General features: G+C 34.8%; 1 protein-coding gene and 1 long non-coding RNA gene across 4 annotated transcripts; both read left to right on the forward strand.

Moving 5' to 3' along the window:
- Positions 1–9,712: 9,712 nt before the first annotated feature.
- On the forward strand, positions 9,713–13,506 carry LOC110030734 (pentatricopeptide repeat-containing protein At4g02750). 3 transcript variants are annotated; one of them, XR_002294674.1, is made up of 3 exons: positions 9,713–11,249; positions 11,626–13,014; positions 13,288–13,506. XR_002294674.1 is itself a non-coding variant. In XM_020733624.1 (2 exons), exons 1-2 carry the CDS (start codon positions 9,750–9,752, stop codon positions 12,430–12,432), a joined length of 2,307 nt encoding a protein of 768 aa, XP_020589283.1. In that variant the 5' UTR covers positions 9,713–9,749; the 3' UTR covers positions 12,433–13,506. The 3 variants fall into 3 exon arrangements, 2 of the variants coding, with proteins under 2 accessions (XP_020589283.1, XP_020589284.1); XM_020733624.1 differs by having other exon boundaries at positions 11,626–13,506; XM_020733625.1 differs by having other exon boundaries at positions 11,698–13,506.
- A 71-nt stretch (positions 13,507–13,577) lies between these two features.
- On the forward strand, positions 13,578–14,628 carry LOC110030736. Its single transcript, XR_002294675.1, has 3 exons — positions 13,578–13,766; positions 13,866–14,117; positions 14,263–14,628. It is a non-coding gene; the product is annotated as an uncharacterized LOC110030736 (long non-coding RNA).
- The last annotated feature ends 6,512 nt before the right edge of the window (positions 14,629–21,140 follow it).

The following is a 21,140-nucleotide window of genomic DNA, read 5'->3' on the forward strand; positions in this document are numbered from 1 at the left end:
TATAAAGTTATAAATTATTGTCTTTTGGAAAAAAAAAATGCAATAAATTTTATGCAAATAACCCAAGACTTTAAAAATCAAACCTGATTAGTTGGTTTAACAGTGAACAGTTCATTCAGTCAGTTATGTCCAAGCTCACAATCATTACTGTATATAGGGAAAACCCTGGTAGGGTCCAGGGCGAGCAATTTTTGTCTTTTTCGACATGTATCAACTCTTTAACCTGACTCTTGCTGTGCCTTCACTCTTTCATGTCATGGTCATGGTCCTTATGGTACTTACATAACTTATTAATGTTCTAGAGTAAAACTCAAGTTCTCATCAGTGGAGCCATTTTGAAGTACTCATTGTTTTGGATGGCTTCTACTAAAAATGTCATCAAAACACTCAACTAAGTGAGTTTTGTTACCACTCTACTAAAAATGACATCAAAACACTCAACTAAGTGAGTTTTGTTACCACTCATTTGTTCGATGTTCACTAGTTTGACAGGTTATTTCCTCTTTATTGGGAGTTTTTGTGGGCTCATTTATAATCACGAGGCCACCAACTATCTTCATATATGGGTTGTTGTCCATCCTTTAGCCTCCACATATTATCTCACAAGGCTCTCTTCTGCAAGTTGCGGTCAAATTGCTTAGCTTTTTGATATGATGGGTAGACATACTCCTCCGCCGTAATGTGGAGGTTGGCTAACTACAAGAGTTTAGCCAGGCTCCTAGGTTTTTGCAAACCCATATCATACTTGAATCATTCCCTTGTCATCCCTTGGGCCAGAGCAACATGTTCTATCACGAGTTTCAAAATTTTCTCTCATAGCATTTCTTTGTGGAATCAAGTGACATACGAATGAAGGCTCTCGTTTAGCACTTGCTTGACATGCCATAGGCCTATGATTTCTTATGGGGCTTCTGGGTGTTGGAAAACTTCAATGTGATATCTTCTTGAATTTATTAAAGGAGGTTATTACTCTTATCTGGAGGTCATTTAACCACTTGAGGGTCGAGTCCCTCAGTATAGTGTAAAAAAACGAACATTTATGTGCCTAAGTGATTTTGAGAAGATAGACAACTGACTCAAATGAAGCATTATGATTGGCTGGATCACTTTGACCCTTGAATAATTCCAAATATAAAAACTTAAACTTCTCTAGTTGTTTGACATCATAAATTTACTATGAGAATGCATTTTTCGGTTGGAGATAGACTTCCATTCACCCAAGTTGTGGTCTAATAAAGGGTGTAGACCCCAACACAATCTTAATACTGAAAATCTTTAACACATGTTGCCCTCTGAGCCTCTCGATTGCCATGGGGTTTAGGTTCTTCTTAAGGAAACTATTTGTAAGGAGCTTGTGCTCTTCCCTTGAGTAGCACACAGGTCCATCATATGATGAATCATTTGATATCTGAGTGCCTGAATTTGTTATTACACAAATTATATAACATACTCCATGTTTGTGTTGTCTCTCAGATGAGTTCCTTCTTTATTTTGTGCTCCTCTTCTTGTTAATGACATGATTTCATGCTCACCGTAACTTTTAGGACGTTGAATAAAAAAATGTCATGTGGATCACACCCAAATTATAGTGCATATAATAGATGAGAGAAATAGAGAGAGAGGGGGGGTACAATGACACAAGAGTTTTGATAGAGTAAATTAAATAGTCCTTTATTGTAGAAATTAACCCTTTTTATATGTTACAGGGGTATCTACTGTAAAATTACATGTTTGTCAACATTACAAGTTATTGTTGCAAATTTTCATATTTGTAACCGACTCTGGCTTCCCTTTGTTGAGCTCATTTTTGGCGAGGTCTATTCTTTTCCTCTTAGTACTTAGGATCTAGCAGTAAGACTTTCCTTTCGATTATCCTAGAAGACTAAATATGGAACCCACCTACATAGAAATTGAAACCACGTCCTAACTCTCCTTGAAACCATACATGGATGGTCATGAACCTCCAGCACTTGGAAGGTTAAGACCAACATGTGAGGATGCAAGGATGAGTCCTCATAGGATTGCTGAACTTAAGGCAGCCTTGGGTGGATAGGGTTTGGTCTCTCACACACTCAAGCACATCACAACTCCTCACTTGTTCTAAAACCCTAAAATTACACTCATTGAACCTATTTCCCTTTGCTCTTTTGGAAACTCGTGTGGGTGGTCAGCAAACTCTTAGCCCTTTTGCTAGGGTAGCAAGGACCAACACATGGAGGATCAAAAGTGGGCTTCCCCTTGGGTCCATGGCTCAAATAACGTAATCATCATGATTGACATATCTAATGGCATTCAATTCCACATAAACACCCAATTTTTGCCTTCTAGTCACTAACTTCTCCAAATTTATGAAATTGCCCCTGGAACCCTAAATTCCCAAAAATGGCCCAAATCTTCAAATTCTCTTTAGAAATCATATCAAATTACTCCAAATCAATCAAATTGATTAAAATACCCCATTTTCCCCAAAACTCCCAAAATACCCACAACTTTGCCAAAATTATCAAAATACCCCTCATACCCAAAAATTTGCCAAAACTCAATTCCACCCAATTTCATCACAAAAATCATTTTAAACTTCCCCACATTACCCAATTGCCCAAAATTTGCAAATTTGAGAAAATTGACCAATTTTAACCTAAATGCCAAATTTACCCCTAACTTGCCAAATTCCCTATGTCAACCCCAATTTTCACCAAATTCATTTCAATTTCACTTAATTTCAAACCCAAATTGTACTTAAACTTACCCAATCCCAATCTACACCAATTTGGAGCCCAATTGAACCAACCTCTAAACCCTAATTTCAATTTTGGGCCAAACAATTTTGGGCCGGGCCAAAATCTCCAATTTGACCATAGTCCTAAGTTTCATCAAATTGAACCTCAGAACTAACCCAATTCAATCATTTTTGAATACTAAACCCTTCATAACATTCTGCGAGACAAATTTGAACCTTCAATTGGTTCAGACCAAACTCAAACCTATCCTAAATCTAAGCCCAATTCAAATGCCCCAAAATTAAGCCAAAATTCCATTTAATTAAGCCTTTCAATCAAGCCCATTTCACCAAATTCATTTCTTAAACTCTTCATAACATCCCCCTAGACAAATTGGACCCTTCAATTAACTTTTAAATTAAGTCCAAGTCAAGCCCAAGTTAAATTTCTAGCCCAAACCCTAATTTCAAGCCTATGCTCTAGATTAACTTAAAAATTTGATTTAACCAAGCCCAATCATCTCTGTCATTCCTAAGACCCCTAGGATGCTAGTCAAATCATCCATGAACAAAATCATGGAACCTTCTACCCTAATTTGGATAAACTCTCTACCCCATGCCATCAACCATCAAAACTTAAAGCTAATCACCATTAAACCTTCCCTGACCTTCCCTGAACCAACTAGGCATCTCCTCTAGCCCGGTTAGCTAGCCTAGTCACCGGAAAACAAAAAATCAAGATGGACATCCTTTGTTTAAACCCACCCAAATTTCTACCCATCCAATGTGGCTCACCCCCATTGGTGAATTGTGCCGCTCAGCTCTCCACCTAAACATTCTTCTCCATACCTAGATTGGGCAAGTAAACCCTAATTCCATAGCTATTTAAACCACCCCTTCTCTCGACCATTGGGAGACTGCTGCCAATTCCTTAGAGAGACCCCTCCAAATTTCTCTCACGGCTTCCTCAGACATTCCTAAGCTCATCCCAATCAAATTCCAGCCATCTCCCCCACTGTAGAACCCTAATTTCAAGCTTAAAATCCAAGGCTTTTCCTTTCACTCCACCAAACCCCACCAAGCTTCAAATTGATTGTTATAAAAGCTTCCCCAGACCAAATGAGGAAGTTCCCCATCGAAGTCCCCTCACTTTGAGCACTCTAACCAACTCTTAGACCAATCTTGAATCACTTCTTCATTGAACTCTTGCCCAGGCTCAACCTTAGCTCAAATTGACGCTTGAAGGAGCTTCGTGAGGTTACAACGAGCATCTGCAACAAACCCAATCAAAGCCTCACCTCTTGGGCAAAGGTATAGATCACGAACCTTAAAATTGTGCTCGATTTCATTAATTGTGAAGAGAAGTTTAATTTCATATTCATTTAATAATATGGATGTGTTTGTCTCAATAAGATGAAGTTATAGAATCAAATCTTATGTGATTTGGTTGAGTATCAAGCAAGATATTAGGTTTAGAAAACTTACAGTTCTCGATTTAGGTTAGATGGGGACAATGAATGGATGTAATCCATTCACACGTGTATTGAATCAACGCACCAGATGGTGTTGGATGAGAGATTGTGGCGGTAAAGGTGGGCTGACGAGGTGCTGCCTCAAAAGGTGGCGTCAAATAGATGTGCGCCGCGTGGAGATTCGAGGAGTCCTATGTTGCGCTGGCATTGAGATGGATAAGCAGATAAATTGCTATTTAAATATTTAAATAATTCAGAAACTTCAAAAATTCATAACTTGGTGTAGAAGAATCATAAAATTAAAATAAAAATACTCTTGTGCTCAGAATACCCCTCACATGGTAAACCCTAATTTCTAAAGTTAATTCACCCCTTTTGCTTAAAATAATTATATAAATTAAAATAAAAATCAGAAAGATATGAGATTTATTTTGGTAGGTTCACTGTGATCATAGGAGCATACAAAAATAAAGCCTAAGTTTAAATTTCTTTAAAATATAATTTCATAATTTATGTCATGAAAACATATAAATAAATAAATAAAATAAAATTTAAAAAATCATAAAAATTGATCCACACTGAAGATAATAAACATATTAAGTCTCTGTAAAAAATTAAAACACATTTGAAATGTGTTTGATATCAAAGTCCCTTTTTTAGATAAATGAGATTTTCACACTAAAATAATTACAATAAATAAAATATAATTAAAAGAATTATGAAAATTGGTCTGGAGTGATCCTTGTGACCAGGGCCACCCAAGAAAAATAATTGATGCTGAAATAAAGAGTTCATTTTTAAGCTAGTTTTTGATTTAAAAATAATTAAAAATCACAAAAATACAAAAATGCACCAAAATATTACAAATTATTCCCTGACCTTACAAGTTATTCCCTGACCACTTGGGACCAATTAGAATAATTTTTATAATTTTCTTGATGAAGTTGTGTGTTTTTAAATGCCTGAAATATGATTTGCTCAACTTTTCACTAAAATAAATATAAAAATATAAAATAAGTTTCTCTGAGTTTTTTGAAGTCATAGAGATCAATGAAAAATATAAAATTGATTTTATAAAATAAAATGTATTTTATATTTAATTAACAACCAAAATAAATAAATAATTATAAAAGTTAAAGTATAATTAAAAAATTCATGAACTTTAACTCAAGTGGTCCTTTGACCTAGTTAATCCTCCAACAAGTTTTCTAAGGATAGAAATTTTACGTTGATTGATTAAATGAATTAAATTTGGAAATTCCTATTTTTGAACTAAAAATAATTATAAAAAATAAAGTAAAAATTTCAAAAATATGATTTCTTCTCTGGTTTCTCAATTATCTCATGAGAGATAGGTCAGTAAATTTTCAAACCCATATAAATTAATTTAAAAAAATTTATGAAGATAGGAGCCTTAGGGGAAAAATTCTAATTTTCACCTTTTCAGCCCCTAATTAAAATTTAGGAAAAACTTAAGGGGTAATATTTTGATCTAAAGAAATATTCTAAAGTGATTGAAACATGAGGGTAAGAGGTAGAAACCAATTCTCATTCACTTTTAGAAAAGAAAGGTATAACTGTAATTATCTAAATTGTTAAATTTTAGAAGAAGAAATTAAATTGAATGATCTAAATGTTTGGGACATATATAAAGAATTTAATAACTTACTAACTCGGAATCTGAACCCAATGTTTGAGCTATAGGTTGATCTTTTAATATGAATCAAATGTTCTTAATATCCTTTTTCCAAAATTACAACCATTGTAATTATCTAAATTGTTAAATTTTAAAAGAAGAAATTAAATTGAATGATCTAAATATTTGGGACATATATCAGGAATTTAATAACTTACTAACTCAGAATCCGAACCCAATGTTTGAGCTATAGGTTGATCTTTTAATATGAATCAAATGTTCTTAATATCCTTTTTCCAAAATTACAACCACCGCTAATGACTTAAGAGCTTTGTAGTGAGCTAAGTTTAATCTAAAGTTACTTGAGGGTTAGTTGGAAGATAAACCATAATTAATCCCCTTCAAACACTACACACTCAACCTTGCTTATCCCCTCTCTCATGGGTTAATTAAGGTATAGGGCTGAGCACGCCTTAAACCTAGTGAACTCGGGGTGACCTATTCAACAACATAACTTTTGGAAATTTTGAAGAACAACTGAACTTATTATGCTTTGTTCAAGAAAATCATCCGTAAGACTTCTAGGGACCCACCAAGTTACAAATTATGGTCTCTTCTGAATTTAAATCATTAAGGCTTCATTACTACTTGGTAGTTGTTTCTTTTTACTTCGCACTTTAAATATATATGCATGATTATAAATGCTAATATTTCAGCAGAGGCAGCAAGAAGATGATAAGTATGCATTTACAGTTTATTTATCGTCATTTTATTATTGTAATTTACCACTGCTTTAATATATTATGCATGCTTGGTTGAAATAATTCTCAAAAGTGAAAAAAAATAACTTTCCAAATTAAGATAAACATTCTTTTTCAAAATTAAAATTAAACTTAACATTTTTCAAAACAACAAACAAACATAATACGTTCATTTTTGAATTTACGGGAGTCTCTCTACGGTTGCTAATGAGATCTCCCTAGTTTAAATGAACTTAACAACTTGTTTAGACTAAATAAATTCAAAAGAAAATAGTAGTACCAGAATGAGGGAACCGTGGGATCCTAACTGGTGTTGCTTTAATCAACTTTAACACCCCTCCAAAACCCTTGAATGAAAACAACAATAATAAAACTTGTTACTTAAACTGCAAAACTATAAAACCTTAAACCTTGAACCTGGAGCTGCCACTTCGACGAGGAGCTTAGGGCAAACTTTGTGGGTGGTAGGTGGCGGACAACATTGTACAACAACAAAGTCGGACGACTACATCAAACTCTTCCTTAGAATTAAATAACAAGTCATATGATTTCGAGGTAGCCCGTCTAGTACAACATAAATTCTCAACTTATCTTTAGATCTTTCCACAACCATGTTATGCAATTTAACCCTTAACTCGCTTTAGCTCTAAGGTTTTCGTTCGTTACTCAGTAAAACCTCATATCTTCCAAGCTATTTGTATGACAGTGTCACACAAGTGTAAGCCCTAACTAATAAAATTGTTAGGATAAAACATCAAATCTATTTTCTTAAAATTGAAGCCAAATTGTAGGATTATTTGAGAAGTCACTGAGGTTTCCCTCAGATCAGTGACATCTCTTACCCTTCATTCCTTTGAATTCCTGAAGATAATTATTCCAATTTGATCCATTCCCTTTTGAACTTCCAATGTCCAATCTTGAAAACCTTAAAATTTGAAATAGTTGAAAGCAAAATATTATACGACATAAACCCTCATATCTTCCAGGCTATTCGTATGACTGTGTCACGCAAGTGTAAGCCCTAAATAATAAAACTAGCATGATGAAACATCGAATAATATTTTTTCAAAATTGAAGGCAAATTGTAAGATAGTTTGATAAGTCATTGAGGTTTCCCTCGGATCAGTGATATCTTCCACCCTTCATTCTTTTGGATTCCTGAAAATAGTTGTTCCATATTGATCCATTCTCTTTTGAACTTCCAATGTCCAATCTTAAAAACCTTAAACTTTGAAATTATTGAAAGAAAAACCACTAATCTGAATTGAGAGTACTCTTAAGACTTCAGTCACAAGATGTAATTAACTATAGGGATTTGCCTCAATAGGGAACTTTGGAACCCAACTTAACCCTATATAATCTTCCATATTAGATAAGAGAACTTGTTGATCAACATAAAAAGGTTTCGTAGGCTAAAACAGATGTCATAAATTTCTTAATTTATTTAATTGAGTCTCACTATCGAGTAATGTGTCTATTCCTCAGGCTCACTATCGAGTAATGTATCTATTCCTCAGGATAGGTACATCACTTGCAGTATTGTTCTCGTTTATTTAAAACTATTACATATATGAGATTGATTGGGTCTCGTATTTTCAAAATTAAAAATTACTTTTCAAAATTATATATATTTATATATATACACATAAATTAAATATATTTTGAAACACCATGTTTGGCGACCAATACCTTTCATATTCATAACTTACATTGTCACCTTTCTTATTCATAACTACTTGATGAGGGGCATCAAATGACTTGCTATTCTTGTTATTCAGACGGTTGATAGCTTTGTTAAACCATTACACATTTGGTTGGCCAAAAGGTCTTTAGATGGAATCCCGAGTAGAGACCCTCTGATGTTAAGGCGACCTTGGGTTGTCTGATAGATGATATATCACAAAAACTAGATGGACGACTCTCCTTGAACAAGGAGCCTTCTAGAAGGATCATAAGGACATTCCTTTGGGTGCCTTTAGGCTATCTTTGTGAGTTCTGGAATCGACTTAGGGGGTTGGTCTTGAACGACTATCCATTGGATTGGGCTCCTATCACTCTTTTATTTGGATGTGCTTCTGTTTGGTCGGCTTGAAGTTTCAACCAAAGGGAACGGTGTTAGACGCTTCTGTCTGGTGACTATCTCGATAAACTGTGCATTGGTGTTCGTAAGAAAGACTCGTTGGATTTTCTCGAGATTCATGCAGATATGTTTTTAATGTAAGTATATATAGCCACAACATCTTAAAAAAAATTTCCACAACAACTTTACAAACACATTTACAAAAACTTCAACAACCCAAAAAGACCCTTCAAATCTCTGAGTTCCTGAATTTGTTGTTGCACAAATTCCCTAACATACTCCTTGTTGGTGGTGTCTCTCAGATGAGTTCTTTCTTTGTGTTTTGCTCATCTTCTTGTTAATGACATGATTCCATGTTCATTACATCGTTTAAGATGTTGAATCCAAAAACTCATGTGGAGCATGGGATGGATGAGTGAAATAGAGAGAGAGAGAGTGAGAGAGAGAGAGTGACAGAGAGAGAGAGAGAAACCAAAATAACTCATAAAAGAGGTTAGGTCCGCCCCTGACCAGAGACAGAGACAGAGAGAGAGAAACCAAATAACTCATAAAAGAGGTTAGGTCCGCCCCTGACTGTGTATAAGTGAGATTGAATAAGTTAGGACTAGCGTTGAACCGACAAATCGTGAACTGGTTTGATTTCTAAAGAGCAAATCATTCTAATAATGCCCAATGTTAATTTATTATTTTGCTTGGAGGACCAAAAAAAAATATTTGAATTATAAATATAAAAAAATATCATATTTTTATTTAGACCATTATACAAAATACTAAAAAATATATTTTATATTAAAATATTATTTATTAAATTAATAAAAATTCAATTAAAATATTATTTTATTATTACTTACGTTATATTAAGATGATTTATATATTTATTTTGTCATTTAATTCAATTTTTGAATTGTCCTATCCAACCATTCAAATTCTCTTTTTTCTTCAGATTTCATCTTTTATAATTTAAATAATTCCCACATTTTTGGCCTTATCCTTTTCTGTGAAAACGGGAACCTGTTAATTCGATTACAACCGTTGGTAAAAAAAACCAACGGTTAGAAATTTCCCCAAAAGGTTTTGAGTGATGCGGCGAGGCTGCCGTCCTCCCATTCCACGCACAATCAATCACCCCGCAGCTGCCCAACCGCAATTCAAACGCCGAAACCTCTCGCTTCCTACCTCGAACAACGCAAAGAGGAAGAAGAAGCAGTCGTCGCGGTCGCTCGATACCGATATTGTAAGATGGAACAAAAACATCACGTACCACATGCGCCATGGCCGCTGCGACGCCGCCCGCCAACTATTCGACCAGATGCCCCGCCGCACCATCGTCTCATGGAATACTATGCTCTCCGGTTACCTCTGCAATGGAAAGTACTCATCTGCTCTCCGCTTATTCGACGCCATGCCCCACCGCGACGCCATCTCCTGGAACACCATGATCAACGGCCACGTTCGCTACGGGGAACTGGGTGCCGCCCGTAGGATGTTCGATAAAATGCCGGTGAGGGACACAGTCTCCTGGAACACCATGATCTCCGCCTATGCTCAGAGTGGTCACGTCGAGCAGGCCCAAGAGATCTTTGACCGTGTCCCTGTGAAGGATTCCGTTTCATGGAACGGGATTCTTGCTGCCTACTTACAAAACGGGCATTTTGACGCTGCTCAGAGGCTCTTCGAATCGAACCCGCATTGGGATTTAGTATCTTGGAACTCCATGATTGCTGGTTATGTATCGAGGAAGAGGTTGGTGGAAGCTCGGCAGCTTTTTGATAGGTTGTTGGAGAAGGATATTGTCTCGTGGAACACAGTGATATCTGGTTACGCGCAGAATGGATATATGATAGAAGCAAGGCGTCTTTTTGATGAATCTCCATGTAAAGATGTGTTTACTTGGACGGCCATGGTTTCAGGTTATGCTCAGAATGGGATGCTAGATGAGGCTAGAACAATGTTCAATGAAATGCCTGAACGAAATATTGTATCTTGGAATGCAATAGTCGCTGCTTATGTGCAGAACAAAAAGATGGATGTGGCGGAAGAGCTCTTCAACGCAATGCCATGCAAGAATATCAGCTCATGGAACACAATGGTTACTGGTTATGCGCAGGCTGGGATGATTGAAGAAGCTCGGAGAATCTTTGATAACATGAACGATAGAGATCCTATATCCTGGTCTGCCATGATTGCTGGATATGCTCAGAGCGGTCAGAGTGAAGAAGCGCTGCACCTTTTCATAGAGATGGGAAGGAGTGGGGACAGAATAAATCGGTCGTCTTTTACTTGTGCCTTCAGTACCTGTGCAGACATTGCTGTGCTGGAATGTGGAATGCAGGTGCATGGGAGGCTGGTCAAAGCAGGCTATGGATTGGGTTGTTTTGTTGGGAACGCACTACTTTCAATGTACTTTAAATGCGGGAGCATACTTGAAGCTTACAAAGCATTTCAGGGGATTTCTCAGAAGGATGTTGTTACTTGGAACACCATGATTGTTGGTTATGCTCGGCATGGGTTTGGGGTTAAAGCATTGGAAGTGTTTGATTTGATGAGAACAACAGAAATAAAACCGGATAACGTTACTTTGGTAAGCTTTTAAACTTTTTTTCTTACCTGTGTGAGCTTTCCATACTGGTATACTTGCTTTAAATTGTTTGTCTGAGACTATGATAAAGTAAGAAATTATCGTCAAATCATTGTTTTATAATTAATAACTAGAGAGTAATTGAAATTATGGTTTTTTATTTGTCTGTTGTTCTATGGAACTTGGCTTTCCTGTCAATTTATGTGATGAATTCTTATGTAGGACTATGGATTTATAATAATCTATTAAATTGTAAGTATTATTTGGGATCATTTTCCATTTTGAATGCTATCAGATTGCAAAGATAAATAACTTTTCATATCATCAAATGCATCATACCCTATTTTGCGTCTTTTTTTGTTTTTTGTGCGTTTTCCAGGTTGGGGTGCTATCCGCATGCAGCCATGCTGGGCTGACAAACAAAGGCATTGATTTCTTCTATTCTATGCAGCAAGATTTTGGCATAAAACCAAAACCAGAGCATTACACCTGCATGATTGACCTTCTGGGTCGAGCAGGACGCTTGACAGAAGCTCAGTCTCTGATCAAAGATCTGCCCTTTGAACCGGATGCCACAATGTGGGGTGCTCTGCTTGGTGCAAGTAGAATCCATCATCATACTGAATTAGGAAGGAAAGCAGCTCAAAAGATTTTTGAAATGGAACCTGATAATGCTGGAATGTATGTCCTCCTATCAAACCTATATGCTTCTTCTGGTAGCTGGGATGAGGTAAGCAAACTTAGAGTGGTGATGCAAGATAGAGGTGTAAGAAAGGTTCCTGGCTTTAGCTGGCTTGAAGTTGATAACAAAGTTCATACTTTCTCTGTTGGGGACACTTTGCATCCCGATAAGGAGAAGATTTATGCATTCTTAGGTGAACTGGAAATGAAAATGAAGAAGGCAGGTTACGTTTCGGCAACCAATTTGGTTCTGCATGATGTGGAAGAGGAAGAGAAGGAGCAAATGTTGAGGTTTCATAGCGAGAAGCTTGCTGTTGCTTATGGCATATTGCGCATGAAGCCTGGAAGGCCAGTTCGGGTGATTAAAAACCTAAGAGTTTGTGAAGACTGCCATAATGCCATCAAATATATAGCATTAATTGAGAGCAGGTTGATTATTCTAAGGGATTCTAATCGTTTTCACCATTTTAGTGGCGGCTCATGTTCATGCAGAGATTACTGGTGATTGTCATTGTCAGTAATATACAGCTTGTTGCTTCCGGATATTTAAAATATAGACTGTGAGTTGACTTTAAATTATAGTCATGTCAATTCAACTTAGATAACTACAGCGCTACAAGTCTAATGTAAAATTTGTCCGGCGGTGGAATGTTGTTTGCTAGTCAGAGAATATTAGTGCATTACTCTTCCTATTGTTTTTGAAACTCTGCAAACTCATTGGAGAAACAAGATCAGTCGGCAGGATTTTAACTTTTTATGCTAAACCAGATTTGTCTTCTATTACGGCCCTAAAAATACTTGAGATCCCTTGAGATTAAGAATCTGGTGAAGAAACGACTTGGGCAATGGAAGTGGGAGTTAAAAGATTCTTTTTTGCATGAAACTAAAATTCTGAGAAAGAGTATAGGTGAAAGAGGCATGGAAAGATGGAGAGAGAAAATTACAAGTACGGGGGAGAAAGAAGACAGCGTGTGCAATAAAAGTTCACCTTGTTACGTTCTTGATTGAGGCACTTTCATTGAAGAAGATAATCTTACTGAGTGAAGAAGAACATTCTTGTTAGGCTCGTTCATCTGTCCACTTGCTGGTAACCCTAAAGGCTTCAACACTCTCTCATCATCTGAGTAGTAGTTTCCGGGTTATTGCATTATTGTTTCTCATTATTTATCATGGTTCTTATGACGTCATGTTTAAAGAATTATGGTGTCTTGGCTTATACTATATTTTAGAAGTAGAAATGAAAAATTTTTGTATGTAAAGCTGTGTTAGATGTGTTTTATTGTTTTTAAGAAGAAGAGAGTTTTGCCATTTCGTATGAAATTGTGTTGATAATGTGTATAACTGATGTATAAACTTTCAGCGAGTGTGCAGTTTTGCATTGGGAGTGCAAGATTTGTTTGAAATTCAGTAGTGGAGGCAGAAGAGAATCGATGACAACCTTTTCTTTCAACCTCCCTCGACCACCCTCAATTTCTTCAATAGGTGGAGCAACTTGTGGATTTTCCTCAACAGCCACACCAATGCTCGGACCATAAGTCAGGAATTTCTGGCGAGCATCCATTTTTAAAGATTTCTTCGTCACGTGATTTTTAGGATTTTCCAAAGAAGCAACTTGGTCAATTGACTCAAATTTGGTTTCAATTACTTCTTTTCTCCTTACACCCATTTTTCTTCTTCTTCTCGAGAGTGGTGGAGGCAGGAAGTTGAAAGTCTTTCAAAGCTAGAAGGCGAACGTCGATGTTCTTCATACTCGTACCACCAGCCATGATGTCACTTGAGGAACCCAAGAGACGTTGAATGAAATGGATAAAACTCAAATTTTCATTCCCTATTTATAAGGTTATATGGGCACGGAACGCAAGGGAGAGTTGATTATTAAATCAATTTCTTGGTTTATTGTGTCATTTATTACTTAATAAATTTTTATTTTTATTGCAGTTGTTGCTATCATGGAGCAGAAAAATTGGGAAACAAATATCTATACAACAAAAAGGCCAACAAAAATCTCAAAAGGATAAAAAATAGCTAGGAATGGAGTCTCAGGCAATCGAAAAGCGGGATGTGGGTTGGCCAAGTGATCTATCAACTACACAGCGAAATCGACCGACAGATGTTGACCGATGGACCTTTCACTAAAATCGATCGGATTTCTTTGATTGATCTACTGGTCCCTTCGATGGAGACAATTTGGTATATATGTTTGGGTTACAATGTATTTTTCACTCGACCGACATGTTGATCCACCTTAAAATTACCAATTTTTATGTACATTTTATGCTCAATTTTTTAGGATATTATGATTTAATGAAGATTATTTTTATGTTTTTGGTTGCAGGTATAAGAAAAAGAGTTTAAGAGTAAAAATGAGCAAAAATACATTAAAAATAAGTTAAATGGGCTAAATTGAAGAAAAGTACCATACTGGTCGAACTGGCGCCTAGACACCAAATGCAAAAATTGGGTGGCACCTAGGCCCGACATTTGCGCACCTAGGCGCCACAGTTATCTTCTAGAAGATTTATTGAATGAGGCCGAATTTTGAAGAGATGTCTGAAGCAACCCTTGGTCATTTTTGAAGCTCTATAAATACAGATTAATTCCAAGAGGCTAGGGGGTCAAATCTATAGAGTCATAGTGGGTGAGTGTGTTAAGTGTGTGAGAAGTTTTCTTTTCTTTGTGAGTCTTTGTTATTTTTGGAGTTTGTGAGTCTTGTAAGTGTTGTTGGAGTCAGAGAAGTCAGAGAACTTCAAAGGAGTGTTTGGGGGAACATGGGAAATAAGTATTTGTATATTTGTCCTTGAGTTTTGTACTTTGGATTAAAGTTTTATAAATATGTGTTGTTTTGTAATCCCCATGTTTTGTGAGTATTTTCTTTTCTTTCTCCTTGCAATATGAAGTAATTAAGTAAGTGAATTTTGATTTTGTTTAGAACTTCTTTTATTGCTAAAAATTGTCATAATGTTTTTCTGGTCCTTCGTTTACTTTACAAATTAGTCACTTGTATTGTTAAAACTTTTTGAAGAAATTGTAGACCCTAAAGGGATAAAATTTCTTGACTTGTAAGTATCATATTCTACCTTGAAAAGAGCAGTCACGATCATTTAAAGGGGGTTCAAATAGATAGAGAGACAAGATTTGATGAGCGTAGAATTGATGTTTATACAGTGACATGCTAGACTCTTTTATCAATTTGGTCTACAAATTGGAACTAAGGGTCACTGCTAGGTCCTATAAAGAGGGCACAGTGGGTAATCTAGAAGCGAGAGACTAAAACCTACCCAACACTACTATACATGTCGACACCAACTTTAGATTAGCCAATGTTCTTTGCATAATTCGAAAGAAAGTAAGTAAATAAATATACTCCAATTTATCACAATACCACATTTAAGTTTCTAAACAAATTTTGAAATCCTACACTGATTATGAATTATTAGCAAGGAGAAAGTCTCTTTTTATATATTGTCTAAGTCATTACATTTACTTTACTTGCATATAGTAGAATTTAGTAAAATTAATTTTCATCTTTAGATAGTTGCTGCAATCTTAAGTAATTTTTTCTTAAAGTCAAAATTTTTGTATTTCATTTTAATGGTTACTTGTTTTTTGCTTCCTCGTGGGATCGATACTGGGGTTTTCAAATAAAACTCTATATTACTTGAAATGATACGTATACTTGTGTAGTACCCCTAGTGAAAAAACTATTTCTTTAATTTTTATCTTATCATATTTGTTCTCATTAGCCGCTAAATATCATTTGGGTCAAGTTTTTTTGCATATTAATGAACATAAATATCTGCGTAATTGCGAGTCAGGTCACATGTCAGTTCAGTTATTTGGGCGGTTATTACAACTGTTCGCTCTCTTTTTTTATACTATATTTTTTAGACCCTCATAAGCAGGAGATCATGACATAAATGAAGGGGACATTCTCTCTTCGTTGACTTTATCTTTCTCTCCTTTCTCCTCTCAACTCTAACTCTAAAATTGTGTATATTGAAATACAATTTAGGATCCAACACTCATGTTCCTCTTTAAGAAATATTACTCAAATTTGAAGAAATATTCCTCATCCTTATTGTTAATTTTTTAAGAAAAAAATAGATCAATTTCATAGAGTTAATTTGCACTACTTTATATTTTTGATGTGATTATCAATGCATCTTCAACATGTGCTTCCAAGCCAATCTTAACTAAACTACTTAAACTTTGATTAAATTATTAATCCTATATCTTTGTGTTTTATTTTTTTTTTACTTTATATCATACCAACTTCTAAGTTTAGTGTTGATTTTAAAAGAGAAGCATAAAGCTAGTTTAAGTGTTGCTGAGATGAGAATGTTTAGGTGGATGAGTTATTTTCCATTTAGAGACAAAATGCAAAATAAATATATCTGTGGTAGGGTTGTTGTAGCTCTAGTGGTGAACAAAATTAGAGAGTCGTCGTAGATGGTTTTGTCAATTAAACGTCGGTCATCTGATGATCCGGTTAGGAAGGTAGATATTTTAGATTTGACTTTTGTTAAAAAAGGCAAAGGTAGACCTAGAAAGACTTGGGTAGACCTAGAAAGACTTACCTAGAAAGACTTGAGCATATTGTATAAAAATGATCTTAATTTATTAGAATTTAACGCAATAGAGAAAAATGAATCATGCAGTTGACCCCACTTAGTGGGATAAAGGCTTGTAGTAGTTGTTGTTGTTGTATATTATATCAATATATGTGGTGTTAGTTTTGCTTCTCTTTGACTAATCAACTACTCTCTTCGGCATTCAAAAGAGAATTTTGGTAACTTTTATTGCAATAAATTTGTACTAAAATATTACTAGATTAAACCTAAGAGTTAGGACTTAGGTGTCAATCAACACTACCAAATAAAAGTTTAAGAAAACTAATGATGATAATATTATTTTAACATCTAGAAGATGAAAGTGAAGATATATTTGTCCAAAGAGGAATTACTGAAAGCTTTGAAGGGTTGCATTTCATAAAAAGTAAAAATAAGAAGGATAAGATGGGTAAAAAGTGTTTTAGTTCAATCATCCTTCGATTGACAAACGAAGCAAAAGAGATATTACTCATCACATGAAAATAAAAATAATTCTATTCTGAAACAAATTTTCCTACACATGTCACCACTTCATATTAAAAGAAAAGAGTAAAGAAAACTACTTACGAAACATGTATAAAACACAACAGAAAACTTCGTTTAAATAAAAAAAAAGTCACTAAAAAGTGTTTACAATAATTACAAGATAATGAAAAACACAATACTTAGTTTTTTTTCTCTAAAAGAAAGATGACAATCTCTCAAACATAGTCTCTTGCCGATCCATGCTCCATTCATACTTTCTTACTCATATCTCTCAAAATCCCTCACCAATCTTTCTAGAAAATGGAGAAATCTACATCTCCATAGATTCACGCCAAACTCTCTCAATCTCACTAAAAGCTCCTCCTAAAACACACACTAATTACTTATGATGAGAGGCCCCTGCCCCCCTATTTAAAGAGACACAAAAATCCCTCCTTTCTCCAAGAGACACATCTCTTCATCAAAAAGACACTTTTCACTCCAAGAAACACATATCTTCATCCAAAAGCTTTTCCAATTGTCTAGATTCATTTAATCACTCCATGGGGCATGCAAGCCATCCAGAAGCTTCAAAAACATCTTAGAATGGCCCAGAATCGCCCAAAAGCCATCCAAAAATTTTCTCGAGCTTTATGGCGCAAGAATTAACGCTATACCACCTATTTATAGTCGTGTCTGGTGTTATTGTGCCACCCTGCAGGCATCACACCAGTTTTAATTGATTTTGGCTCTGTTTTACCCCGTTTCAGCTTCAATTTGCTCCTAGTGTTACACCTACAAAATAAATATGGACATAACTTTTTTTTAAAGTTTAATTTCATTTAAAAATATGGGATAAATATAGAGGAAATTAAGTATAGAAAGTCATATCAAAATGCGTCAGATAATAATTTTCTTCCTTACTTATTTTGGCTCCAAATTGCACCGTGTTTTCTTCATTTTCGCTAAAACTCCAGTTTTTATATTTGAAACCAAAAACATGCAAAATACATTTCTTTAAATTGCAATATCATAAAAAAAGTGCATAAAATGAACATGAAATGTTCACTAAAAACAAGTAATTTTAAGGTGGATCACTTGCTTTTTTTTCCAATCCCCAACCGTGGTGCATGATGCAATTGAGGTTGAAGCTATTGTTGCGGATAAGAAATGGACCCATGAAATGGATTCCACTACACTATTTCAGATCTTGCTTCTCAAAGAAACTCCATCCTGATACCTTTTAAGCTAGGTTAAAGGCAATTACTCTATTAAAAAACCTCTACAACTGGATTTTCAGTTTATTTACAGGGAGGGCAACAAGTCAGCTAATTTTCTTATCAGATGTTACTCTAAAAATTACCTACTTTTATATATATTTTTCAAGCTCATTTTTTATGATATTTAATGATATTGCACTTAAAGGAATGTATTTTGCATATTTTTTATTTCATGTACAAGATATGGACTTTTGAAGCAGATGAAGCAAAAATTGTGCAATATCGAGTCAAAACGAGCAAGGAATAAAATTCTGACATGACAAATTTTGATTTCTTTTTATGCTTAATCTCCTTTACATTTATCACATATTTTTTAATGAAATTACACTTTAAAGAAATGTTATTTTTCATACTCATCTTGTAGGTATAAAAATTAGAGCAAAATGGAGCTGAAACGAGGCAAAACGGAGCTAAGTGAGGCGAAATAGTGGAGTTGCCTGCAGGGTGGCGCCTATGCACTAGTCACGCCCAAAAAATGACACCTAGGTACCCGAAAATGGCGCCTAGACCCCAGAAACAGTTACAAATGGTTTTAGAGGGATTTTGGTGGTTTCAGTCTGTTTTGGAAAGTTTTGGATGGCTATGCACACCCCAATGAGCCATGCAATAAATCTAGACATTTGGAAAGGCTAGGGCTGTGTCCTTAAGGTGAAAGGGTGTGATTCTTGGAGTGAAGATGCGTGTCTCTTGAAAAAAGAAAGTTTTTGGTGTCTCTATAAAAAAGAGCGCTAGACACCATTTGAAAGAGGTGGATTTTTGGAGAGAGTTTTGGCGTGTGTAGAGAGGAGATGAAAAGGTAGATTCCCACCATGTTTGAAGAGATTAGTGAGAGATTTTGAAAGATATCTGTAAATGAATTGTATGAGCATTGCATGGATCAGCGAGAGTCTTTGTTGGAGGGATTTTTATTTTTCTTTCAGAGGGGAAAAACTAAGTATTGTGTTCTTCATTATCTTATAATTATTGTAAACATTTTCTAGTGGATTTGTTTTGATTTAATAAAGTTTTTTGTTGTGTTTAATCCATATTTTGTGAGTGGTTTTCTTTACTCTTTTCTTTTGATATGACGTAGTGACATGAGTAGGAAAATTTGTTTCATGATAGAATTTTTTTTGTTTTAATGTGATGAATAATATCTCATTTGCTTCATTGACATAACTTAAGTGACAATATATTATGTTCAAATCTGTTGTAAGTGAAACTAAGACTCGGGATAACAATAATCTCGCAACATGAGTGCACTCACATTGACCGGTTGGCTATGACAAAGTAGTTTAGACAGCAATGCAATTTTTAAGGAAATATAATTTAATGATTTGTTTCTATTAGGAACTTCTAGGTTACAGATAGTTATTAATATTATTATTATATAATTTATATTATATTAAAATAACTCTCATATTTATTATGTCATCCTCTTATTATGTAATCTTGAACTTCTCCTTCTACATAAATGTCCGTCTCGACCTTACAACCTTGCTAAATGTAATAATGCTCTCTCACCTCTATAGCATGTGCATTTCTTTCATATTTGAATGGGTTTTAAGGAGGGTGATTTTAAATTTAGAATATTTAAAATTTAACTTGGAGCCATCCAAAAATTAAAGAACTTTTAAAGTTAATTTATTCAAAAATAAATAATTTTTAATTACTCTTAAAATTCAAAGAAAATTTCCCCTTGACATAAGGATGATAAATTTAGATCTGTTCAATGACTTTTTTAAAAAAATCAAGCTCTACAAAGCTCCGATGGTGTTAAAGCGTGAAGCACTATGCTGCTTCGATAATGCATGAAAGATTTGTTAATCAAATTTGGAGCACATCATGATGAATCTGCTTGGCATAAAAAAAATACATCTATTATTAAATCTCTGTACTCTCAAATCAATTATCAACGTGACAATGGAACAAAATGTGTAGCATCTATCAATCCACGTCTCTCGTATGGTCCCTACCTCTTTAGCTCCTCAATTCATTTATTTCAAAATCATCTCATTCAACCAAAAAGAAATCTTATTTTTCTACTTTCTCAGCTCATAGTGCCGCAATACAAGAGATAATAAAGTAAAGTTGCTCCACTCATTGTTGCACTCAATGATACATGAACCCCAACATATCTATTATCTTTTATGATAACCAACATGCCTTAACTAATATTAAAAGGAGCTTCCCTCTTTAACATCAATATCTTCACGTAGAACATGAAAGGCATATGGTTCTTCCTAAGATTTGATACAAGCCTCTCATATTAACATCTCTTTCGCGATCATCTTGTGCATTGTGTTGCTTCCTCTACACTTACAGAAACGCAACTCATAAATGGAGAACAATTAATAATGGGAATATGTATGATATAAATAAGCAAAATCCATAATCCACTAGTCATTACATCAAGTTTTAATCACCAAAATGGTTTTATATAAATGTTCCCCAAGCCAAACTATAATGACACTAGGTATACGCATTTACTCTTTCAAAGGCTGCAATATCTTTTAGATATGTATACGTACCACATGCTTCTTGTATTTACATATCTAACACCTAAATTTCATTTTTTAATTATATGCCACATTCTTTAAGCATAAATATGTATTACATTTTAAAAGTTAAACCAGTGATATATTTTATGTGATATGAAATATTTAAGTGGTATGAATGTAAGAGGTTTAGTTTAGCTCTTAGATATGTAAATACATAGGAATTGGGTGGTATGCCTATCTCTTAGTATGCTATTTCTTATTTGTGAAGGAAACAAATCAATTTTAAATTGTTCAATGTGAATTACTTTTGTCAAAACAAGAGATTGTCCACTTGTCAAAAGGGCTTCCTTAATCTATATTCCCTTCACAGATTTTTGT

Source organism: Phalaenopsis equestris, unplaced genomic scaffold, assembly GCF_001263595.1.
Source record: "Phalaenopsis equestris unplaced genomic scaffold, ASM126359v1 Scaffold000756, whole genome shotgun sequence".
Classification (NCBI taxonomy): Eukaryota; Viridiplantae; Streptophyta; class Magnoliopsida; order Asparagales; family Orchidaceae; genus Phalaenopsis; species Phalaenopsis equestris.

Excerpts from the sequence above, each read along its gene's own strand:
- LOC110030734 (XM_020733624.1), top strand. The coding sequence starts at position 9,750 with ATGCGGCGAGGCTGCCGTCCTCCCATTCCACGCACAATCAATCACCCC. Across the intron at positions 11,250-11,625 it reads AACCGGATAACGTTACTTTG|GTTGGGGTGCTATCCGCATG; the intron begins GTAAGCTTTTAA and ends TGCGTTTTCCAG.